Source organism: Chondrus crispus, genomic scaffold, assembly GCF_000350225.1.
Source record: "Chondrus crispus Stackhouse genomic scaffold, scaffold_189, whole genome shotgun sequence".
Taxonomy (NCBI): Eukaryota; Rhodophyta; class Florideophyceae; order Gigartinales; family Gigartinaceae; genus Chondrus; species Chondrus crispus.
In genome coordinates, this window is record NW_005179056.1 from 136,507 (window position 1) to 162,695 (window position 26,189).

General features: G+C 50.0%; 3 protein-coding genes across 3 annotated transcripts; 1 reads left to right on the forward strand and 2 right to left on the reverse strand.

Moving 5' to 3' along the window:
* The first annotated feature begins 818 nt into the window (after positions 1-818).
* Positions 819-1,481, forward strand: CHC_T00003400001 (hypothetical protein). The gene has a single exon (XM_005714443.1). It carries the CDS (start codon positions 819-821, stop codon positions 1,479-1,481), a length of 663 nt encoding a protein of 220 aa, XP_005714500.1.
* Positions 1,482-13,916: 12,435 nt separating this feature from the next.
* On the reverse strand, positions 13,917-14,558 carry CHC_T00003401001 (hypothetical protein). Its single transcript, XM_005714444.1, has 2 exons — positions 14,414-14,558; positions 13,917-14,344 (listed from the first exon to the last, which is right to left on the reverse strand). The coding sequence occupies exons 1-2, from the start codon at positions 14,556-14,558 to the stop codon at positions 13,917-13,919; spliced, it is 573 nt and encodes a 190-aa protein (XP_005714501.1).
* A 112-nt stretch (positions 14,559-14,670) lies between these two features.
* Positions 14,671-15,438, reverse strand: CHC_T00003402001 (hypothetical protein). Its single transcript, XM_005714445.1, has 2 exons — positions 15,317-15,438; positions 14,671-15,223 (listed from the first exon to the last, which is right to left on the reverse strand). Exons 1-2 carry the CDS (start codon positions 15,436-15,438, stop codon positions 14,671-14,673), a joined length of 675 nt encoding a protein of 224 aa, XP_005714502.1.
* Positions 15,439-26,189: the final 10,751 nt, after the last annotated feature.

Here is a 26,189-nt window from a genome sequence, read left to right on the forward strand (position 1 = left end):
GTGTCAGACTGTTTGCGATCGTGCGCGTGTCCGAGTACAGTACATGTGAATCAAAAGTACAACAAGTACTTCTTGCGAGAGGAATACAGTTGTGCGATTATTCTGTGTACGCGTCACGCTGTATGCGAGTCTTGCGTGAGCACGCGCCGTTGCACTGTGCTCTCGTCATGGTGCGCCGTTGGACGCAAGTTCATGACAGTACTCGTGTGATTTACATGTATTATCATGTGAGTTGTGTAGAAAGTCTGGATGCACATTGTTATAACTTGCCATAATTATCTGACAGTGCTTGGCGAAATTAGTAAGGTGAGAAACAAGGATACGTATGGCGATTGTGATATGAAAGACGTTTGCGTTGTTGGAAATAGACTAGCGCCAAGTTGCTCGTTGCACAACAATGAAGTCTGGCATGACTGGATGCAGATTAGTAAGGTGTGAAACAGTTGCATGCATAGGGCCATGGTTTACAGTCATTTGGAATGTGTACAAATAGTTGTGAGCTAATAGTTACAAATCGATTCGTAAGTTGGAAATCGAACAGTATGGTCGGGCCACAAGAGGACCGCGCTTGGTCTCGCATAGTAGAGTATGGTTTACTGGGAGTCAGAGTAGAGCGATAGTGTAGCACTCGAAGTGTATAAGTATCGCAGGAAAACGGCTTCAAAGTAAACGTCGCAACCAACTCCTTCACTCACACACATCAACCCGCCCTCCTTCTTTCCCTTGCCCCTCCGAACCTACCATTACACACAACCACGATTTCAACCGAAAACGACTCCGAAACAAATGTACCGTATCGTGAGGCAGTGGGATCCCTGATGTACTTCATGGTTCGCACTCGTCCAGACTTGGCATATGCGATTGGAAAGCTTTCTCAACATTCTGCCAACCCATGTGAGTCACACTGGGCAGGTGTGAAACGGGTAATGCGATACGTGCAAGGGACTCGAAACTTAGGAATCGTGTTTGACAATAAATCTAAATCTCCGGAGTTGTTCGGCTTCAGTGATGCTGACTGGGCCGGTTGTTCAGACTCTCGCAAGTCGACCAACGGATATGTTTTCAAGTTCTGCGGTGGAGCGATCAGTTGGAGTTCCAGGAAACAGACTGTGGTTGCAACTTCGACGTGTGACGCTGAGTACATTGCACTATGTGAAGCGTGTAAGGAGGCGACTTGGTTGCGTCAAGTGGTTGCTGATGTTCTTGGACTTGATTCTGATCCCACGATTAGGATGGGGTGTGACATTGCAGGGACGATTTCGTTTGCCCAGAATAAATCGGTCAACCGTCGTAACAAACATGTTGATGTGAAATACCACTATGTCCAAGATGCAATTAAGAGAAACGTCATTTCTTTGTCACATTGCCCGACCACTTCCATGCCTGCAGATATCCTGACGAAAGCACTTGGGCGAGTTCTGTTCCAGAAGTTTGTAGAACTTCTAGGGCTTGCAGTAGCTACTTCTGGTAAAAGCATGTAATCGAGGGGGAGTGTTGTAATTCTACGACCACATGCTGATATGCATGACACACAACGACAGGTATGACACGTGTAAAATCGAAAACACTCTGCGTGACGAGCTGCGCAAGTTTTGTTTTTAACGTGTACACGTGTGAAATATGTACACGGTTGCGGTGTACAGTACAATCTGAGCATGTTTCATTTTCTTCGCCCGACACGTGTATGACCTGGACACATGTCCTCATTACACTGTTGGACGCGTACAGTACGCCTGCAGTCTTACAGACAAAGTGTAGAACCTTGGTGGTGGGTGCCTGGCACGTGCCAAAAGGTTTACAGCGTCCATGGAGTGCAGCACGGGTACAGCAGGACACAAAGATACCGTTGCGCGAGTTCTGAATTCGTAAGGCAAAATGTGCACTGTTGTAATTGACAGTGGACAGGACCTCACGAGAGATTCAGATTCATAAGGCAACGTGTGCGCTGTAAACAGTCCTTGCAGGATTGATTTGAATTCGTAAGGCAACGTGTGAGCTGTAAACGTGCCTTACGAATTTGTGCCACCCTGGATTTGGAATAGTAAGGGAATTTGTGCTTTGCTGTGCTTTGTTGTACTGCCTTACTAATTTCTCCGTCATGACAGTGGTAATTCGTAAGGCGGTTTTCTGTTCTGTTTGTTGGGCCATCGCCAGTTTGGCTGAGTAGCAAGACGGGCACATGTGTTAGAGCCAATACATTTGTAGTATGTGTGTCGTAGTGTTTGGTAGTAGAGTTCTAGAAGATTGCAGAAGTGTATAAGTAGTGCCAGAAGTTGGCGACTCAAAGTAAATCGGTACCCAATCCTTCAACTTCACCTCATCAACCGTCCTTCCATTTCCCTTTGTCCCGCTGACTTTCCAATACATGCAAAACGTTTGATAATTTGCAAGGATGGGGACTACCGTTGACGTTCAACATGAATTCTACCTCGCCGCGACCAGCGACATTAGCTCTAGCCTTCGGGCCCATCTCGACTGATCCAGATTGCATCTGTTCATACGTAACGAACAAAGAGCGATCAAACGTAATGTGAGCGCTGCAACCGGAATCGACAAGCCATGACCTTGCGTTTGCAGCCCTCTTTTCTAGAGTGGAAGTCGAAAGCAAGCAAGTAAAGTCACTCTCCGCAAAGGCAGCAGTAGAATTGTCATCTCGAGAAACGAATGTACTTGGCTTCAAGGCAGTGTTGCGTGACCGGAACCCATCTGGCGGTGCAGGTCGGCGCCCATTCACGTCCTTGCCCCAGCAACGCGGTGCAGTATGCCCATGTCTATTGCAATTCGTACATTTCATATCGCGTCGAATAGGCATACGATTGACAAGTGCAGGTGGATGTGGTGATGAAGCAGAAGCGGTCTTCATGCTTTCTCGTTGTTCTTATTGCAGCAGACGACTCTTCACAAACTCGAGTCCAAACACTTTATCTTCATTGCCAAGTGCGTCAAGAGCAACAATCAAGTTATCGAATCGTGGAGGCAAGCCATTCCACACAGCCATTGCAATTTCTTTATCGTCAATCTCAACACTCATTGACTGCAATCTGGCAGCAAGTTGCTTCACAAGATTGATGAACACGAGCACTTTCTCGGATGGGAGCATGGATACAGTGTAAAAGTGGCGACGGGCGGCAAGTTTGTTGGGCAAAGTATGACGCTCAAACACATTCAGAATTGCTTCCCATGTCTGTTTCGCACTGCTACACCCTCGCACATGTTGCAAGTAGTCATCAGAAAGCGTGAGTCCGATGACTGCCTTTGCTTTTGCGTCACCACGGATCCATTTTCTCCGGTCATCTGACGTCGCATTCTCCGGTATATCATCAAAAACGTATTGATCGACATCTCGGAGAGCAAGCAGTAGCTGAATTTTCTGCTTCCAGATGTAAAAGTTAGATGCGGTCAGCTTCTCAATTCTGACCGATCCAGAGCTTTGGTCATCCATTTCGCCGAATGGATGTACCCTTCGAGTATACAAGGTCTTCTGTTCCGGGATCCCAAGCCGTTAACCGATAGTCAACACAATGGCAAGCCCACCCGTATAAGAAGTTTGTAACGATTACTCGGAAACGTTCTTGGTGCTTGTTCCCGGCGGAGTGGAACAAGCGTATTCTTCTTAAAAATGCCTTAGGGCGCTACCCCTGTATGTGGGCCAGTGCGGGTCTTTCGACTGTGAACTAAATCAAACGTGCCACGAGTAAGCACAACACTTTGCCTGTGGACGAAGCAAGACTTTTGGTCACTACCGCGAACGGTCCCTGCAACCGAAATCGGCTTGTCCAAACTTGATACGGTACTACCCCAATGAGGTTTCCCACAACACAAGAATGAAACTGCCTTCGTCGTACTCGTGTGATTTGTTCACAATCACGCCTAGGGTCACCCTCTTCCGTGCGAACTTAATCAAGGTACGCAACCTTATACACGTATAGTGAGAGGTTCAGTGTTTAGGCACGTATTCTCTTCACTCAAGGGACCGAAGTCGTACCTATAGGGCTAATACCGACAGCGTTACCCACACCGCCGACGCACCTCCCGAAGGCAGAGTGCGGATCGACTAGACCAGTACACTGTGATCCTCCCCGAGGATCAGTGTTTCGTCTCTCGACGATTCTTGGTCGGACCCTCGCTCAAGTCAGATTTCCAATGGCACAAGCCTTTCACCAAGAGCGAGGGTATCGGCAGCTACGACGATCACCGGCGTGATCGAAGGGCAGTCTTCTTGGATTGATATACCCTACGAGAATTTATTGAAAAAATGTGATGGCAAAATGCTTCTATTGTGAGCGTCCCATTTTGCAAAATTTGATTTTTTTAGTTCACGTTAGGGTATGTACAGCGTGATATGCATTTCGCATTTTTGCGCTCATAACACTGTGACCTGCATACAGGTTCAACATTAAATCGTGAGCAGCGATTAAAATGAGATCAGATGGAGAATATTGTGAGTACCTTACACTCACCATGCACCAACGGTACAATCACACGAAACTCCCTTTTACCCCCCTCAACATCTTAAATATCTCCGTTTCAAATGGCCATATCACAGCACATACCGCCTTCTGTATGCACCCAAAAATGTCGCTTTACAGTTGCTGCGTGTTCGTCTACAGTACGCACTTTGCACGCCCCTTGATGCCCACTTCGTCAATAATAATAGCATACATCCGCACCGTTCCTCTTCACCCCCCGCCGCCCCGCCCCCCCTCCCTCCTCCCCCCGATGGCGCTCGTCTTCGCGCCCGGCTCGCGGCTGCACCGCGTCGGCCGGGCGTCGGCGCTGCCGCTGTCGGTGCCGGCGTTCGAGCTGCAGCCGCCGCACGCGTTCGCGTGCGCGCTGGCGCTCGTGCTGTCGGCGCGCTTGGCGCTGCCGCCGTCGGCCTGCGCGCACCTGTCGGTCGTCGTCGTCGAGCCGGCGCTGCGCCTCCCCGCCGCGACGCGCGCCCCGCTCGAGCGCGCGCTCGGCAGTCTCCTCTCGTGTGCGCGCCTTGCCTTCGTCTCCCCCCTCGCCGCCGCCATGGCCGCCGTCGTGTGCCCCACCCCGCTCGTCCTCGACGTCGGGTGGGCCTCCACGCGCGTCCTGGTCCACCCCGACACCCTCACCCTCGCCCCCGTTGGCTTCATGCACGTCGCAGAGCGCGCCTGCGACCGAGCACTCGCACCGCTCGCCGTCCGCCCCACCCCGAGACGCCCTCAGAGTCTCCACCTGCCCGTGTGACGTGCTTTTCGACCCACATGACGGTACGAAAACTTGCCCACTCTTTCCTTGATCCGCCCCGAGCTGTGCGTTCCGCCGCGTCAGCGCTGACCTCCGCGTCCTGTGTGTCTCTGTCTATCTATCTCTCTCTCCCTCTTTCTCTCCTCTCTTCTACAGACGAGTGCAACGTCGCCGCGGCCGTGCTGCGCGCGCTGCCCTCGTGCCGCGACTTGTACACATGCGCGCGGCTGGCGCGGTGCGTAGTGCTAGTGGGCGGCGAGTGCTCGCTGCCGGGGTTTGCGGCGCGTCTAGTGGAGGTCGCGCACCTCCACAGTCCACACGCACATCTCCGGCTCGACGCAGAAGCCACCGCCGCCATGCGCCGCGAGGTGCTTGTCGGCAAAGGGCCTTTGCTCGAGGCCCTGCGTAACAAGAACGGCTCGTTTGACCTTTGACTTCACGTGGACGCGGCATACGTCTTCCATACCATTGTGGACGAGATGAACGAGTTTGAGCCCAAAAGGATGCACTGCTTCCAATTTCAGGAGCCCTATCTGCCGCACTTCGTCCCGCAACAATTCCAAGCTCTTTCCAATCTGTTGCTAACTTCCGACGCGACCGCGCAGTGTCCGATTGATACCATCAACACCGACGGCAGTGTCTTGCAGAAGGAGATCCGACCGTAGGGAATCGTCCAAAAAATAAGTGCGCTTGCGGCCGCGTGGGGCCGATGAGCGGCTTCGATTATCCGATAGTCTATGCGCACTGGTCGGTACTTCATGATTAACTACAGACACAAGCCGCCGTATGATCGAGACGTCCTCTAGTGTCTTCGCAGTAAAGGCATTTCGAGTGCTACAATTCTTGTACAGTTGTCCATATGCCCCAGTCTGCAACCCCGAAACCCATTCTATCACAGCCGTGGCATACTCCTTCTGCCAATGCCCCCATCGCTCCGAATGATCCTCCACTGTGGCAAACGAGATCAACTTTAAAACGCGACCGTAGTACACTTCGAATTGGGCGGCTTCTGATTCCATTTCGCAGGCCACAAACCAATTCGCGCGATCCCGGTCCCTTTCCCTGTGCCAACTACTTACTTGCAAATTAGTTCCAACGGTTTGCGTTCCAGTTGCACACACGAACTCCATGCGAGGAAAATATGTTGCATACGAAATGCTGTCGAGTATGCCATCTGCTTCGGACGGTGTCATTCCGTCATATTTCCTAGTCAGGTAGCTTCTCATCCACAAATACAGGCGGTCGTCATCGGAATTGCCGCCCGCAAAGCGACGCCTATACCCCATGCCTTTCAGTACGAACCCACCCTGACCTTCAACCTCAGCAAAGTTGCCACACGTACCGGCGAATGGCACCTTGAAGCGGATCTTAAATGATTCTGTAAACAACGCGTTCTTGTGCAGAGAGGCACTGGCAAGGTTTTTCGCATTAAGTCTACCAACTTGCCAACCAATATACCTCTCCATACCATATTGCGAGTAGCCCACCGGCGGGCCAGACTCGAGCACGCATCCGCGAATATGCAAAGGTAAGTGAAAGACAAGCTTGCAAAGCTTGATGAGCTCTGGCTTGAAGCGATAATAGTCGTTCTCGAAATGATTGTAGAACTCAAGAGATACTTGACCTAGGCGATCCAAAGCCGAACTTGTCAAAACTGGACGCCAGCACAGATCCACCATCTCCACATACTTTGCCCATCCCCCCAGATACGGCTCTGGCAGATGTCCATCAAGAACAACTAAGCTGTAAGAGAGGGTAAATGCTTTCAGCTCAGATGACTTCCAATCTTTATGCAGACTCATAGCCCTCGGTCTGCTGTTGACTTCACTTGCGATGCCATCCCCAAACGCCTGCAGTTCAGCATCGATTTGTCGGATTGAATGGATGCTCAAACCATACGGCTCTGTGCTGCTGGAGCACCAAAGTTTTAACATTTCCCTGGATATGTTGTAAAAGAGATGCATTATATCAATTGGAAATGAGTTGTAGGGAACAATGTTTGGCAAATCAAACAGCACTGAGCGTTCAGAAATTCCGCTGTGCACTTGGATGGCAGCCCTTGCTTGTCCAAAATTTGCCTCAATTGCCTCTAAAGTCGCGAGGGTCGTCTCGACTGTGCGGAGCTCAAGACTAGCTGGGTCGAATCGCTCTTCCATTCCGCCATCTGGGGTGCGAAACCGCGATGGATAATAGACATGTCTGGAATCCTCGACCCAAACGCCCTCGATCAGGCAAAACCGACAAGGTAGTTTTCCGTTGTGCCCCTTTACCCCACTGAGTTTCTTGACAGCTGGAAGGTCCCCGGTGAACCAAATAACATGCACCCTCACCATCCGCACGGAACCATCATGGAGATTCAACTCCGCCCCCCCTTCCCTGTTGATTTCCTGTATCTCCCGAACAAGCGGCTTCAAGAACGACTGCAAGTTTTTTGGCTCGCTCGGACCCGGAACGAACCCTAGGGGGAGCACATTCTTAACGGAGAACCGCAACTGTGGTGGCAGATTGCATATTGTAGCGACGATCGGCCAAACGTCATACGACTTGCGTTTAAAGGCCTGGAAACCATCTGCAGATACCGCAATAAATACATCATTCTCGACGTTCTCCTCACCGCCGTAAAGGTCACATACCCGCTTATAGGCGTTGCTGTCGTAAAAGTCACGAATTTGTCCGTTAGGTCTCGGGTGCACATATTCGAGGTATTTGTACAATTGCTCGAAGTGCTCCTTGCTTGCCATCATTGCCTCAAGCCGCGGCAGTAACGGAATGTAAGACATTTTCTGCGTCCCTGTGGCTCCAATGTCTGGCTTTTCTCGTCCGCACTCCGAACAATGAATGTCAGACTGATCCACGAAGCACATATGTCCGGGGCACACCGCGTAATCCATGACGCACTCGTCCAAGTACGACTCATAAATGACATTTGCAACAATTGTCTTCCAGCTCTTGTACGGGGACCCGAGAAGGAGGAGCATATCGTTCATCGCATTCACTGTGAGCCCATGTTTAAAGAAAAGGTTTATCCAGCCCTGATACTTCTCGACCCACAAAGAAAACGCGTTGCTTTCCTCTGGCGGACCTTCTCTGAATGCATCACCCCACTCTTCCCAATCGCGTCCGATATTTGTCCCCTCCTCGCTTCTATCGTCTGCATCCACCCCCTCAACACCTTCGTTTTCATTAAACCAGAATGCCGTTCCGAGCCCTTCCTCATCACTGAACTGTGGATCAGTGCCGTGATTCTGCAGAGAGCTTGTTGCCACGTGAAAACCTCCGTGCTCCGAAATTGCATACTGCGAAGCATCTGAGCGTCCCTGCTCTGAGATACCTTGTCTCACGAAAACAGCTCCAAACGGGTTAGCAGCAATGTCATGACCACTCTCATGAACGGTCATTTCCAGAATCGTCGGTTTCGGAATTACATCCGGAGTGCCATGCCCTGCTGGAAGCTGCAAACTATCTTCGTTCCTCTCACTAGGACCGCCGTAATTGTCTGTTGAAATGTGCTGTTCGCTTCCTATATCAAGAAGCTGTCTAGACACAACTGGTTCTGGCGCTGCGGATGGAGCGTCTTCTTCTAGAGCATCTGCATCGTGCTCATTTCCACAGTCAATATTTATATCTGACCGTGAAGCACTGATTCTCTGGGGTCTGCTGAGGCTCGTTCCTTCATCCCGACCAGCATACAAGCCGGTCCCTTCTATCGCGCTGTTAATAATGGCAGCATATTCTTGCAGGACATCGTCCGCGTCCGCGACTCGAGGGCCCCTGGGGAGCATCTGAGAAAGGCCGTTGGCCACACAACGATCATTTGCTGCACGACGATGATTCAGCATTGTCTTTAGACAAACAGCCCTCCCCCGCGGATAGCATCTGCAATCATAGGCAGGCAGGCAGATATACTGCGGCATCTTTGTTCCCAACAGCCTCTTTGCCACATCAAAACTGCGGTCTCAACTGCGTCGCCGGTGCTCGCGGTCCCTGCCTCGTAGTATTTTCCTACTCTCGTCAAAATTTTCCATGAAGTTGCAGTTATTCTCGAGATAATAGATTCCAAGATCACAGCTCCAACGCATCTGAACTAGATTTTTTCGTAGTCACAGGCCGAAATTTGGCCCAAGAGGAAAGTAGATCGCGGAATGCAACAGTTTTGAGAGTCTCTCAAGACTTTTGAAAATCAGTGGCGGACTAGTTCTCTGCGAAATTGCGTAAGTACATTCCGAGCACCGCGTCCGAACCCGGAGAGCAATATATGAACCGAAATGTAATGGAAATAAAACTGCAACTCCCAAACGAAAATGGCGCATCCGCTGGTCTCTTTCTGACCGATCACCAACGCTTCCACTTTTCACCCAGCACACTCCTATTGGCATCTTCTTTCTCTAACTCCACCTGCCCTTCCCTCAGAAAGGGTTTTTCAATTTCCACAACGTGCGGGCTTTATCAGCTCATCTTCTAGTATCCCTTTCCCATGCCAACTGCCTTGAGTCCTCTCGAGCGATGTCTGGAGCGTTTCAAGAGAGAAATGCTAACCCTAGTAAACAGGGCTCTAGAAAAGTTCCAAGCCTCTATTGATGAACTCGATCCGCATTGTGCACTTCCTCCGATACCCAGTCCGGTGCGAAAAGTGGACTTCCAACGTGACGCAAATGTGGCAGACCTTCTTCGCAAGGCGATCACACTTGCCAATGCAAATGTGCCAGATGGCTCCCCGAAGTATGTGCAGTTTCCCGAGTACGCAAGTGAGCGAAAACTCAATACAGATGCCAAAGATGTGTTAGAACTTTTGATGATCGAATGTATTGGAAAGAATTTCGGCGACTACGTCTGGGGTACTGTCTGCCGCGGGGCGTTTTTTGCTGAGTGTGAGGCCGTTGTTCGCAAAGCGGAGAAAATGAACGATTTCATCGTGTTCAAACAGACATCAAACCTTTGGGCCATTCGCTGGCTTGCAGAGCAAAAGATGAAGTCTAAGAGGCGCTCAAGTCCCGCCCGGGTGCGTGAAACCCAAGTCGAAACAGGAAATGCATCAATCGATTCATCTGCAAATCACATGCCGGCAGGAAGCGCATGTGCATCCGATACAGAAGTGAGAGCCCCTGTGAGAATTACTCAGGATTTTCTGGCAACGAACACACCCCATCAGTCAGAGTCGAATGAAAACATCACGACTGGCGCAAAAACGAGTACAAAGAGGGCAAAGTCCGTCGAAATTGATTCTGTAACGAAGCGTCGCCGCGTTGATGATTCAATGGCAGTGAATCGACAAACGGCCCAGAGAGGTGCCGGTGGTGGTCGTGGCCGCTCACGGGGCCGCGCCCGCGGTAGAGGCCGCGGCAGAGGCCGCGGTAGAGGCCGCGGAAGGGTCTTAACGTCTGCGTAAGTCATCAAAGCAATTTGTGCTCGAGGAAAAGCTCGCGGCATGGCCCGCGGACGCACTTGATTATCTTCGTAAGACGCCTTATGAATTTGATACTCAAAATGCGATTCTATGCATACATTTCAAGTACTGATGCAAAGCTGTTTGTGACGGTGGATCAGGAGAGGGGCCGTAGTTGTAGGCAAATAGGCATAGGTAAATGTATCGTTTCTTCTGACTCTAGGTTGCAAGGCAAGCTGTCGGTTACTGGAAACCGTTCTGATAAAAACACTGCCCCGACTTCCGCGCTGACCCTTGCCAGCGCGTGTCTGACGACCACATGGACATATCAGGTGATCGTGCAGGACAGTAAATAGAGAACCACAAAAGTCAGAATAACATCAGGAAGAGAGAGATTTTTCACGCTGGTCACCTAGTAACTTACGGCGTTGCTCTGCCTTCAAAGCGGAAAGCAGAGTTTGGGGGAGGTTGTGGCAGTGATAGCGAAAGGCTGGGCTGGGCGGAGGCAAGGCAGCGTGCGTGAACATGCAGGCAGCCGGCACCGGCGCACGCAAAACACGACGCCGTGTCAGTGGCATAGCGTTATGGTCGGATAGTGGGGTGTTGCGCTGAGGGGAGCCGGGGGGAAGTAGAGCGCTTGCGCCCAATCGAGAACTCGCCATCAACGGGAGCACAAAGAGGGCGCGATCGTGTTTGCGACGCCTCGAAGAGCGGATGAACTTTTTTTTGAGCGGATGCACTGCGGATTTTTGGAATCACGACTGTTGATTCGATGTTTGTAATGTACCGTAAAGCGTGTTGCGGTTCGGGAATGATCATGTTCATGGCCTCTCGAGGAGTGACGAAAGCGTTCCGCAATTGGACAGTGTGGGATATTTAGAAACGGCAAAAATTGGTTATTTTTTTTAAATGGCAACAAAACAACTGTCCAACGTCTCCCTTGGAATCAACTCTAGCTCCCTTGTCCCCGGGGTGGGCCGTGGCTTCTGCAGCGTCTTCGCCCTCGCCGCTAGCCTTGCGTGCCTCATGCTCGTCAATATCAACCTCCCCCTCAGTAACATCCGCGGCGTCCGCATACGAGCTAGCGGCGTCAGTCTGTCGAAAAAGTCTGACACAATTTTCGGCTCGCACCGCGAGAGGGATGCTGGCTTGTGGGCCTCGCCAATTCCAGCAGATTTCACGGCAGACTTGATCGCGGCGAGTACGTCCGTCAAGCGCTTCCCATCTAGCTCGAAGGCCTCCTTTTCCTCTAACGAAATATTCACGCTGCCGGTCATGGCAGGGGCTGGTTGCATCACAACGGAAATCGGTTTGGAGATCGCCACGGCAGGCCGTGTTGATGCACCCGGTACTGGCAACGCCTTCATCTTTCTAGCCTCCAAAGTGGTGTTCATCAGGGGCTGTGGCGTACGTTTCAGACTAGACTGGGGTTGAATCTGCTTCCGCTGCACGCTCCCCTCGGCATGTGCTCCGGCCACGGGCCTTTTTTCGGGACGGCCAGCCTTGCTTTCTTCATGGAGCTCTCTTCTCGTTCTTCCAAGCGGAAGGCAGGCCTCGTTTTCGGGCTCGAGGGAACGGGTCTTGTAGTGGGTGCCAGCAGCTGCAGTTTCACATTGTGTTGTTGCATGCCTTGCCCGACGGTCCGTTGGGATGCCTGTACGTCGACGATCTTGTGCTCGGCAACCGCGGCCGTCTTTTTGTGAGGTGTTGGCCTCTGAGCGGTTGACGCTTGCTTGTCCGCAATACCACTAAGGTTGATCTTCATGCGTCCGGGCGTGCTAATCGGCTTGGATGTAGTACGTTTCCCAGAACTCTCAGACGTCACATTTTGCGATGGGGATCCTTCCGAGCCCCCGACCGAGCCGCCACGCCGCCGCACCATCCGCCGCCGCGCCCGCCCACCCCGCCGCGCAGCCTGCAACCCGGCTCTCTCGCAGTCCACCTTCTGTCCCTACGCCGCCCATCTCTACCCCTTGCCGCCTCCGCCCGCGCCCTGCCGGCCCCAGCCCCCTCCCGTCACCAGCTCGTCTTCCACGCCTCCCACCCCCCGTTCTTCTGAGGACAACTTTGATGAGTTCTCAGAAACGGACGAGTGGGTCATGGCGTTGGAAGGCCTCTTCCTGGAGGCCCTGAAGACCTACTACCAGGGGACGCCCATGTTCAGCGACTCGGAGTTTGAGACGCTGCGCGACGAGTTGGATCATCTCGGTTCTGCCAATATCCGCCTAGGCGTCATGGAGAAGATCTGGATACAGGCTACTACTGCGAGGGATTTTGACCGCCGCGTGAGGGAGGAGTTCGAGATGTCGGAGGACGACTTGAAAAAGCTCAAGACTAAGCTTCTTAAGTCGGGGCTGGCGAAGAGGCCGACGGCGATGCTGGAGCCGAGAAAAGGGAGCACAAAGAGGCGCGCTCTTCCGGTCGATGCCGAATTTATCAGGGATGCCCAGACGATTGAGGCTGTCGACAAGATTGAAGAGAGATTGAAATGGTGCGTCTTTGCGCGCGAGCAACGCTGTTGATTGCCCGCATCTTCGTCTCGTTTTCGTGCGTCTCTTACCAATTTTGTTCACCTTGTCTTGATATGATGTGCGTCTCTCCGTTTTGCGTGAATACAGGCTTCTTTTTTCCGATGCCAGCGAAGAGCGCCTCAAGATCATGCTGCTCTACCTCCCTGCTGTCCTCATGTCCTTTGTCACCGCGTCCGTCTTCACCATATTGTTTGCTCTGCTAGATGGAGAGATGCGCATCACCGTGACCAACGCCGGCCGATTTCGACTGGGCATTCTTTCGTACGTCGTCGTTATGATGACCTTCTGGTTGTCAAACCAAGTCACCCCTGTTATGCTGGATTATCTCGACCTCGGCCAGCCGTCGCTGATGCGAGGAGACTGTCCCATCTGCGGGTTGCCCGTTTCGTGCCTTTTCACCGGCGCAGCGCGTTCGAGAGATGAGAGGAAATGTCGTGCGTGTGGGTCCGTCGTAGGGTTCAACAAGAAGTGGTACAAAATTTACCTGGTCTCTCCTCCGCGTACGCGCAAGTATCAACAACCTGACTAAAAGTGTCTACCGCTTGGCCTTCGATACGATCTGCTTTGCTGCTTTCGTTTTGCTTTCGGGTTTATTTTATTACATTGATACATCGTCGCGGCTGCTACGGCAGAAATGTTATCGCCGTCTCTTGCGACGACTGGCCGTGGTTCGGAAAAAGGGCTACAGAGGTGTATATCTGGACGACATCCGTCAATGACGAGCATCGAAAGCCAAGGGAGAATTCTAATCCTATCGCTTCATTGCCATAAGCAATTGCGTGCATCCTTCACTTTTGCATCTGGTTAAGATCAAGGGCACGTGCACTTGTCAACACTGTAGCAGACCTTCCTACCAGTCTCATTGCTGTCGCCTCAATGTGGGATGCACTCAGTCCAGCTTCTTCGTACTGCTCACCTTGGCTGCCATGATCAATGTATCGATCTGGTAGAACCATGGGGCGGAACTTGACCTTTCCATCGTCCAACATACCCTTGAGCACAGCAAAGTATAGCACATGGTCTCCGAACCCACCGATCGAACCTTCCTCCACAGTGATGATAATTTCATGGTCATTGACAAGCTTGCGAATCAGATCTCGATCTAAAGGCTTCATAAACCTAGCGTCAGCGACCGTGACAGGGATGGTGTTCGCCTCCAAAGCTTCGGCTGCTTTCACGCTCTCCAAGAGCCTGGTTTCTAGACTGAGAATGGCGACTGAACCCTCCTTCGGGCTTGGAGCTTTGTTGCTAATGATGCAACCCTTGCCAATCGCAATCGCATGACCTCTCTCTGGCATCACATCATACTTGCCACCAAGCTTCTGATTAATAACGTCAAGACCCACCCCAACTCCACGAGGGTAGCGCACGACAGAGGGGCTATCGTTAATTGCCAATGATGTGGCGACCATATTTTGTAGCTCACTCATCGCTGGGGGCCATGATTATCATGTTAGGAATGCAACCAATGTAGGCGAGATCAAATGAGCCATGATGCGTTGTTCCTTCGTTTCCGACGAGTCCCGCGCGGTCCAGAATGAATCATACAGGCAACTTTTGAATGGAAACGTCGTGAATGAGTTGATCGTAACCTCGTTGCAGGAAGGTTGAGTAGATGCAACAGAACGGCTTGTATCCCTCGCATTCCATGCCTCCAGCCATCGTCACTGCGTGTTGCTCAGCAATGCCGACATCGTGGCACCGCTTCGGAAAACGTTCCCCGAAAATATTTAAACCAGTGCCTCCGGGCATGGCCGCTGTAATGGCGACAACCTTGCGATCATGTTCGGCCTCAGCAATCAATGCTTTTGAAAAGACGGAGGTATAGCTGGGGGTCTGGGAGACACTCTTATGCTGCTTGCCGGTGCCGACGTCAAAACGGGCGACACCGTGGTATTTGTCTAGGGAAGCCTCCGCGGGGGGGTATCCCTTGCCCTTTTCAGTCTTGACATGGATCAAGACGGGTTTGTTGCCAGGCATGTCGCGGACGTTCTCGAGTACGGGAACAAGGGTATCAAGTTTGTGTCCATCAATGGGACCAACATAATAAAAACCAAGCTCCTCGAAAAGCGTACCTCCCTGCGCCATGATGCCCCTCGTATATTCGTCAACCTGCGCTGCGACGTCCTGGATCTCCTCTGGGAAGAGCTTGGAGAAGCTTTTGGCCATACCTCTCATATCCTGGAACGGCCTCGATGACATGAGGCGAGAAGTATAATCACTGAGAGCACCTGACGGACGAACGCCGGCGACCGTTTTGGTGCCTGTGGGCGGAGATACTTGGTCGTTATCATTAGGAATGACAATCATATGGTTGAAACATTACCGTCTTCGGCCGGGGTTTCTCTTTCACTACATCCACGATGTACATCATACATGCGTCATAAAACACATCAAAAGTAGGTTTTTGTAGATGGATGAAGGAAGTATTTTGCCACATCGCTACCTTTTTCCTGCCCAGACGGACCCAAAACCGTGACCGAAAACACGAATGGTTTGTTCACCACCTTTTTGATTCTGACGCGATTTTTCTTTCAGGAAAGCTCTGCAAAAGAACTCTTGGAACCATCGCGACCTTCAAAAATCTCCAGAGTCGATTCCCCATCTGGCCTGATCTTTGCGTCAACTGTAGAAAACGTAAAGCGACGGACTGGCTTCGATGTGCCTTCCCTTACAATTATCATGACGTTATCGACGGTGTACGACATCCCTCCGCTTGTTCCCTCGATGGGAACGCGGCGCAATGTCTGCTGAGCATCGGCTTGCCTCTTCAACACAGGCTTGACAGCAGGATTTGGCATTTTCGCTTTAGATACACCTTTCATTTGTGTGGGTGCCAAGGTCTTATTTGCGTCTTGGCTTGATTTGTCTACAGGAGCCTGACCTTTAAGCTTAGGAACGACGTCGCTTCCTCTGACCTCTGGCCCTCTACGCAGCTCATCAACCAGCGCAAGAAGCGCAAGCAGAAAAGTGGTATTGCTTTGCTGCACGTGACTTGCCCACAATCTTCTCGTCTCAACAAATACCAAGTTGACCGCCGAGCTCCCAATTCCACCCCCTCGCCTCCAACCTCCATCTAAACTATGGAATGAGACGCACGTTGCGTGCAAAGTGAGTGCACTACGCAATGCGATGCAGCATGCAATGCACAGTGCACTCACCTCGCACTCCAGATTACATAGCATTTACGGCGGGCGGTATGAGTGCAGAATTATCATACACTCATGCCGCCCTCTCGGTGCACTCCAAGTGCCACCAATAGGAATTGTGTGGCCCTCAGCGGCAACAATTCGCGTTCACAGTGCACTCAAATATGCTAAAAATCTCAAATTGCACTGTAGGTGCACTCAAAAAAATTTAATATTTTCTTCTAGGGATAGTACGTTGGCGACTAGGGACTACACCCACAGCTCACACAACGATTGCCAAGACCAAGCTGCAACAGACACGAAGAAGATCCACCAAGTTGAAACGACAGCAAGTAGACGGAGACCAACGACCAAGATGATAACGACAGCAAGTAGACGGCGATAGAACAAAACAAACGACGGCGGCGATGAAAACGGCAGCGGAAACGACAGCAGAAACCAAAACGAGAACGACAGCGGAGACCAAAACGAGAACGACAGCAGAAACAAACACGAAAACGGCAGCAGAAACTGAGAACAAACACTCACGCAGCGGAACAATAACGTTGAAGTGGGCCCATAACCTATTGGAAGGTCAGCGGGACAAAGGGAAATGGAAGGACGGTTGATGAGGTGAAGTTGAAGGATTGGGTACCGATTTACTTTGAGTCGCCAACTTCTGGCACTACTTATACACTTCTGCAATCTTCTAGAACTCTACTACCAAACACTACGACACACATACTACAAATGTATTGGCTCTAACACATGTGCCCGTCTTGCTACTCAGCCAAACTGGCGATGGCCCAACAAACAGAACAGAAAACCGCCTTACGAATTACCACTGTCATGACGGAGAAATTAGTAAGGCAGTACAACAAAGCACAGCAAAGCACAAATTCCCTTACTATTCCAAATCCAGGGTGGCACAAATTCGTAAGGCACGTTTACAGCTCACACGTTGCCTTACGAATTCAAATCAATCCTGCAAGGACTGTTTACAGCGCACACGTTGCCTTATGAATCTGAATCTCTCGTGAGGTCCTGTCCACTGTCAATTACAACAGTGCACATTTTGCCTTACGAATTCAGAACTCGCGCAACGGTATCTTTGTGTCCTGCTGTACCCGTGCTGCACTCCATGGACGCTGTAAACCTTTGGCACGTGCCAGGCACCCACCACTAAGGTTCTACACTTTGTCTGTAAGACTGTAGGCGTACTGTACGGCTCCGACAGTGTAATGAGGACATGTGTCCAGGTCATACAAGTGTCCGGCGAAGAAAATGAGATTGGCTCAGATTGTACTGTACACCGCAACCGTGTACATATTTCACACGTGTACACGTTGAAAACCAAACTTGCTCCTGAAGTACTGTAAAGTGCAACCGTGTACAGAAATCGCACGTGTACACGTTGAAAACAAAACTCGCTCAGCTCGCCACGCCGAGTGTTTTTGCTTTTACACGTGTCATACCTGTCGTTGTGTGTCAGGCATATCAGCACGTGGTCGTGGAATTACAACACTCCCCTTCGATCACATGCTTTTACCAGAAGTAGCTACTGCAAGCCCTAGAAGTTCTACAAACTTCTGGAACAGAACTCGCCCAAGTGCTTTCGTTAGGATATCTGCAGGCATGGAAGTGGTCGGGCAATGTGACAAAGAAATGACGTTTCTCTTAATTGCATCTTGGACATAGTGGTATTTCACATCAACATGTTTGTTACGACGGTTGACCGATTTATTCTGGGCAAACGAAATCGTCCCTGCAATGTCACACCCCATCCTAATCGTGGGATCAGAATCAAGTCCAAGAACATCAGCAACCACTTGACGCAACCAAGTCGCCTCCTAACACGCTTCACATAGTGCAATGTACTCAGCCTCACACGTCGAAGTTGCAACCACAGTCTGTTTCCGGGAACTCCAACTGATCGCTCCACCGCAGAACTTGAAAACATATCCGCTGGTCGACTTGCGAGAGTCTGAACAACCGCCCCAGTCAGCATCACTGAAGCCGAACAACTCCGGAGATTTAGATTTATTGTCAAACACGATTCCTAAGTTTCGAGTCCCTTGCACGTATCGCATTACCCGTTCCACACCTGCCCAGTGTGACTGACATGGGTTGGCAGAATGTTGAGAAAGCTTTCCAATCGCATATGCCAAGTCTGGACGAGTGCCAACCATCAAGTACATCAGGAATCCCACTGCCTCACGATACGGTACATTTGTTTCGGAGTCGTTTTCGGTTGAAATCGTGGTTGTGTGACCTTGTTCCATTGGAGTCACAGAGAGGGGTTTGGGTTACACGTTGACATTCGAAAACGCTCAAGCACTTTTGATGCATACTTAGTTTGAGTCAGACTCAACGTCTTGGCGCTGCGATCCCTTTGAAGCTCAAGACCAATGCAGACTTTTGCTTCACCAAGGTCTTTCATCTCAAACCGTTTATTAAGCTCCCCCTTCATCCATTTGATGGCATCGATATCACTACCGGCGAGTAACAAGTCATGGACATAAAGTGCAATCAGCATGATAGTGCTTCCAACGCGTTTAATGTAGAGACAAGGATCACTACGCGAAGTCTCGAATCCCAATTCACCAATTAAGAAATCATCCACTTTGGCATGCCATTGACGATGTGCTTGTTTAAGACCGTAAAGTGCTTTCAAAAGTTTGCACACGTGGTCACTTTTGCTTTTGTCAATGCACCCTTCGGGTTGCTCCATGTAGATGTCTTCATCCAAGTCGCCGTTCAAAAACGCAGTCACGACATCCATCTGATGAAGTTCGAGGTCGTAATGAGCAACAAAGGCAAGAAGTAGACGAATAGTGGTAAACTTTATGACAGGGGCATATGTCTCAGTATAGTCAAGACCTTGCACTTGCTGGAATCCACGAGCAACAAGTCTGGCTTTTGCACTTTCAACTATATTGCCATTTGCATCAGGCAGTTGCTTCACATTGAAAACTCATCGAGATGTCAAGATGTTGACGCCTCAGATCGAGGAACAAGTTTCCAAGTCCGATTCTTGGTCTGCGAAGCAAGTTCTTTGTCAATGCCAGTGTGCCAAAAGGCAGCTCTAGGACCGTTGGTTGCCTGGTTGAAAGTCTTGGGACCTTCAATAGCGACATGCGCATGTGAAAGGAGAGCAGCTGCAAAGTTGCTCCTCCACCATGGTCCGGGAGGTCTGCTGACTCGAGACGATCTTCGCACAGCTGGAGTCGGAGTCGGAGGGGTGACACTCGGAGTTTCGACGGCAGTTGGTACATCATCTTCATCTTCATCATTCTCACTTACAGAATGAGCGCCATCGTTTTCAAGAAACTCCTCCGAAACTTCATCCTCTTCAGAGACGACCTCATCCGTATTTGGGGTATCAGCTGTATTCCCATTGTTGCCACCGAGCAATACAACGTCAACATCAGAGTTGATTGAATCACTTTCGTGTGCAGGAATGTCATGCATCCCACATGTCGATTTATCAAACTTGACATCCCGTGACACAACAATTTTATTCAACTCTCCGTCCCAAAGTTTGTATGCCTTACTGCATTGCGAGTACCCAAGAAACATCGCTTCACGCGCTCGCAAGTCCAGCTTACGGAGCTCTAATTTTGGTAATGTATACCAACACTTTGACCCAAACACTCGCAAATGGCCAACATTTGGAGCGGAATTCATCCAAATGTGGTGCGGGGTTGTATTAACGGGCAAAGCGCGTGAAGTAACTCGATTGCGTACATATACCGAAGTGGCAAGAGCCTCGGCCCAGAATCGCTTACTGACCTGTTTATGAGAAAGCATTGAGCGGACAAGATCAATCAAAGTTCGATTTAAACGTTCAGCAACACCGTTTTGTTCAGGGGTGTACGCCGTTGTGAGTTGGTGCTGCGTACCGTTTAAATCTAAATGCGACTTGAATTCCGTCGACAAGTACTCTCCGCCTCGATCAGTGCGAAGCACCTTTACTTTGCGACCAGTGTGGGTTTGAGCCAACTTTTCATACAACTTGTATTTTGCAAACGCCTCAGATTTATTTCCCATCGTGTACACAACTACCCAGTTCGAGTGATCATCTACAAATGTAATGAAGTATCTCGAACCACCAATGAACTGTACTTCAAGTGGCCCGCAGACATCAGAATGCACCAAGTCAAGACCGTTCTGTGCTCGATATGATGATCGCTGTTTTGGGATTACTGATCGCGTTGCTTTCCCGAACAAACACGCAGGACAAATGAGAGGGTGATTGTCAGATTTCGGATTCATTGCACTGATGACATCGCTTTGACGAACGTTGATGCCACTTACCACATTATTGTGAATCATTGATGCGACTCCTTGTACATTAACATGGGCCAGGCGTTCATGTAGCGTCTGCAGGGTAACTACGTGAGCAGAAAAGGTTTCATTCATGACGTCAAGTATGTACAAATCCCCAACTTCACTCGCTGTGGCAACTACAGTTGATCCTGCAGTAACGCGGCATTTCTCATTTTCAAATGACACTTGCAAACCCTTTGAAACCATTTGGCTAACAGACAGTAGCGAATATCCAAAATTAGGGACGTGCAAAACGTTTGATAATTTGCAAGGATGGGGACTACCGTTGACGTTCAACATGAATTCTACCTCGCCGCGACCAGCGACATTAGCTCTAGCCTTCGTGCCCATCTCGACTGATCCAGATTGCATCTGTTCATACGTAACGAACAAAGAGCGATCAAACGTAATGTGAGCGCTGCAACCGGAATCGACAAGCCATGATCTTGCGTTTGCAGCCCTCTTTTCTAGAGTGGAAGTCGAAAGCAAGCAAGTAAAGTCACTCTCCGCAAAGGCAGCAGTAGAATTGTCATCTCGAGAAACGAATGCACTTGGCTTTAAGCCAGTGTTGCGTGACCGGAACCCATCTGGCGGTGCAGGTCGGCGCCCATTCACGTCCTTGCCCCAGCAACGCGGTGCAGTATGCCCATGTCTATTGCAATTCGTACATTTCATATCGCGTCGAATAGGCATACGATTGACAAGTGCAGGTGGATGTGGTGATGAAGCAGAAGCGGTCTTCATGCTTTCTCGTTGTTCTTCTTGCAGCAGACGACTCTTCACAAACTCGAGTCCAAACACTTTATCTTCATTGCCAAGTGCGTCAAGAGCAACAATCAAGTTATCGAATCGTGGAGGCAAGCCATTCCACACAGCCATTGCAATTTCTTTATCGTCAATCTCAACACTCATTGACTGCAATCTGGCAGCAAGTTGCTTCACACGATTGATGAACACGAGCACTTTCTCGGATGGGGTACCTGTCGACGGAGTTTAAGTCATTTCTGATTGAAAATAGTACTCAACACCAAATGACTGCGGTGTACACACCGGAGCAAAATGGTGTCGCAGAACGACTGAACAGAACTCTAGTAAACTTGGTGCGATCCATGCTGGCGCATAAGAGAGTCACAAAGGGCTTCTGCGCAGAGGCACTTGCAAACGCGGTGTACGGTCGAAATCGAGTCACGTCACGGACCATTCCTGCCAAAATGACGCCATATCACTTGTGGATGAAATCTGTGCCCAATGTTGGTCATCTGCGCGTGTTTGGTTCAAAGTGCTGGTATACATTACCTAGACACAACATCCAGAAACTAGATGCTCGTGCAAAGGAAGCAATGTTTCTGGGGTATGCTGAGAGCTCCAAAGCATACAAGTTGTGGGATAGCGAATTGCACAAAGTAGTCGTATCCAGGGATGTAACTTTTGACGGGTCCAGTGGTGGTCGATCTGGGGAAATGACAGATACACGGCATGAAGTGTCAAGCAATGATGACAAAATCCACTTAAACATCGACGAGGACGTTCCAGAAACTGATGCAGAACATGCAATTGCGTCAGAAGCATCTGAGTCAATTGAGCAACCAGGCTCAGATGACTCGTCAAACCCCTCTGTTCCAGGGGAGGGCGAAACTGGTGAAACAGTTGAACAACAGACTGCTAGCGAACAAGTGACTGAACCGGAAACAAATGTGCGTCGGTCCACTCGCGTTCGGAGAGGGCCTGGGTCATGGTGGAGAGCCATGGTCACTGCTGGACTCCTTACCCACGCTCATGTGATAACGGAAATACCAAACTCGTACAAGGAGGCTATGACTTCGACAAAAGCAAGCTTTTGGCAAAAGGGCATCGACAAAGAACTTGCCTCACAACACAAAAACAGTACGTGGAAACTTGTTCCGAGGTCTAAAGCATCAAATGTACTGACATCCCGATGGGTTTTCGCAGTGAAACAACTTCCTGATGAGTCTGGAAAACTTGCCGAAACTGCAAAAGGACGACTTGTGGCACTAGGCTTTCAACAAGTCGAAGGTCTTGATTACACTGAGACTTTCGCTCCTGTCATTAAGTTCACAACTATTCGTCCTTTGCTGGCAGTGGTTGCAAACTTTGACCTTGAGCTGCATCAGATGGACGTGGTAACCGCCTTCCTGAACGGTGATCTTGAGGAGAAAATCTATATGGAGCAGCCTGAAGGATGTATCGACAAAGCTAAACCTGATTCAGTGTGCAAACTCCTGAAAGCGATCTATGGCCTTAAACAGGCTCATCGCCAGTGGCATAGTAAGATCGACGACTTTTTGATTGCCGAACTGGGCTTCAAAACTACACGCAGTGACCCCTGTCTTTACATTCGACGTCAAACCGATGTCATCATGATCATTGTGTTGTATGTTGATGATTTGCTGTTAGCGGGAAGTGACTTGGAGACGATATTGTGGATGAAAAATGAACTCAATACACGATTCGAGATGAAGGATCTTGGCGACGCCAAGACATGTATTGGTCTAGAAATCGGTTGAAATCGTTCTCAAAATATTTTGACCGTCACGCAATCTAAATACGCACAAGCAGTGTTGAACCATTTTAAAATGTCGACGTCCAATCCCTGTGCCACTCCAATGTAGCAGTCTCTCCGTGTCACCAATCAAGTTGCTGAGACCGGCATTGATGGCCAACCTTGCTGTGGACCATATCGTAAGGCCATTGGCTGTCTCATGTTCCTAATGGTCAGGACTCGCCCTGACATCGCGTTTGCGATTGGGAAGTTGTCTCAACATTGTGCCGACCCTCGCCAGTCGCATCGGACGGGTGTTAAACGCGTTTTGCGATACTTGCGTGGGTCTCAGCGGCTTGGGATAGTGTTTGGCAAAGACGATCTCGGCACAGAACTTCATGGCTATAGTGACGCAGATTGGGGCGGATGCCTCCAGTCACGAAAGTCAACGAGCGGATACGTGTTTAATGTTTGTGGTGGACCGATAAGTTGGGCTTCTCGCAAGCAAACAGTAGTTGCAAAGTCTACTTGCGAGGCCGAATACATCGCACTATGCGAAGCATGTAAAGAGGCGGCATGGCTTCAACGCTTTCACGCCGATATACTTGGGACAACTTCAGACCCAACACTTCGTATCGGATGTGATAACACTGGTACCATTGCCTTTGCTCAGAACGAATCTACAAATCGTCGCAACAAGCACATGGATATCACGTGTCATTTCGTTCGAGACGCTGTGCAGCGAAGACTGGTTATCTTGTACCATTGTCGGACGGCAGAAATGCCATCTGATATGCTGACCAAACCACTTGGTCGCGTGCTCTTCAAAAAGTTCGTGGGCATGCTTGGGCTTTCCGAGTGCAAAGCTGCTAAAAGCTGTGATCGAGGAGAGGTATTGGAATTTTGCGACCGCATGCTGTTATCTGAAAAGGTCAAAATCGAGTGACACGTGTACATGACTGGACGGTCCGGGCGCTCTCACCATATGCGCGACCAAGCGCAGTCCTCTTCTGGCCCGTCCACACTGTTCTATTTCCACCTTACGAATTGACTATTGACTATCAGTGCACAACAGTTTCTACACATTTCGAGTGACTGTAAACCATGGCCATATGCATGCAATCGTTTCACACCTTACTAATCTGCATCCAGACATGACAGAATATATTCTTGCACAATGAACAACTTGGCATCTCTCTATTTCCAACAACGCAAAGTCCTGTCATATCTCAGTCCCCATACATGCCCTTGTTTCGTACCTTACTAATTTCGGTACACACTGCCAGACAACTATCACGGGTAGCAACAATGTTCATCCAGACTTTCTACACATCTCACGTGATATCCGATGTGATTCACACGAGTACTGTCATCAACTTGCATCCAACGTCGCACCATAGCGAGAGCACAGTACAACGTCGCATGTTGACGAGAGTGTAGTACAACGGCGCATGCTGATGCAAGGGTCGCATACAGCGTGACGCGTACACTGAATACTCACGTAAGTACATGTCTCTTGCGAGAAATACTTGTTGTACTTTTAATTCACCTGTACTGTGCTCGGACACGCGCCGGACCGTATGTAGGCGACGTGTACAAGTGTACGTACACGCAGCAACCTGGCGATGTGTACATGTGTAAACCGCACACAAGTGTCCAGCGCCAAGGCCACACGTAATTACCCATTACAACCATGGTGAACAACTTGAAACCCCCGAAATGATGTAATTAAAAGTATACGGATCATTCAAGATATATCACCAGCATGACTGCATATAAGTGGACAATAACAGACCAATAGAATTGCAGCATTCGAACCGACACCCAATAGATTTGCAGTATTGCCTGTGTAGCCCTATAACGGTTCGGGCCAAATGCAAATTTTCGGCATTTATGCAAATTTGCATAACCCTCCAAAAGTCCACTTACGTCCCCAGAACCCCAAAATCTGAGACTTTACACGTGTCATGTGGTGATATGGGGTGAGGGTCCGGACCGTCGAGTCATGTACACGTGTCGCTCGATTTTGCACTTTCCAGATAACAGCATGTGGTCGCACATTTTCAATACCTCCCCTCGATCACATGCTTTGGGCAGCTTTGCACTCGGAAAGCCCAACCATGCCCACGAACTTTTCAAACAGCACGCGACCAAGTGGTTTGGTCAGCATATCGGCTGGCATTTCTGTTGTCGGACAATGGTACAATGTGACCAGTTTTCGCTGCACCGCATCTCGAACAAAATGATACGTAATATCAATGTGCTTGTTGCGACGATTTGTAGATTCGTTCTGAGCAAACGCAATCGTACCAGCGTTGTCACATCCAACGCGAATTGTTGTATCCGAATTCGCACCAAGTACATCGGCATGGAAGCGTCGAAGCCACGCAGCCTCTTTGCATGCTTCACTGAGTGCGATGTATTCTGCCTCACAAGTAGACTTTGCAACTACTGTTTGTTTCCGGGAAGCCCAACTGATAGGCCCGTCACAAAGCTTGAACACGTACCCACTCGTTGATTTTCGTGACTCAAGGCATCCACCCCAATCTGCGTCGCTATACCCATGAAGTTCCGTACCAAGATCATCTTTACCAAACACTATTCCAAGATGCTGGGACCCACGCAAGTATCTCAAAACACGTTTCGCACCTGACCAGTGCGACTCGTGAGGGTCGGCACAGTGTTGAGATAACTTTCCAATGGCAAACGCAATATCGGGGCCGGTCCCGACCATTAGGAACATTAGACATCCAATGGCCTGACGATATGGTTCAAAGCATGGGTTGTCATCAGTGCCAGTTTCGGCCACTTGCATTGTGACATGTCGAGACTGTTCCATCGGAGTAACGCAAGGATTGCATGCCGACATTTTGAACCGTTTCAGTACTGCTTGGGCATACTTCGACTGTGTGACGGTCAGGACGTGTTTAGAACGTATACGGTCGATTTCTAGACCAATACAAGTCTTCGCTTCACCAAGGTCTTTCATATCGAATCGTTTGTTGAGTTCATTTTTCATCCATAATATGGCCTCCAAGTCACTTCCAGCTAGCAGCAGATCGTCCATGTACAATGCGATAATCATGATGACATTGCCTTGACGT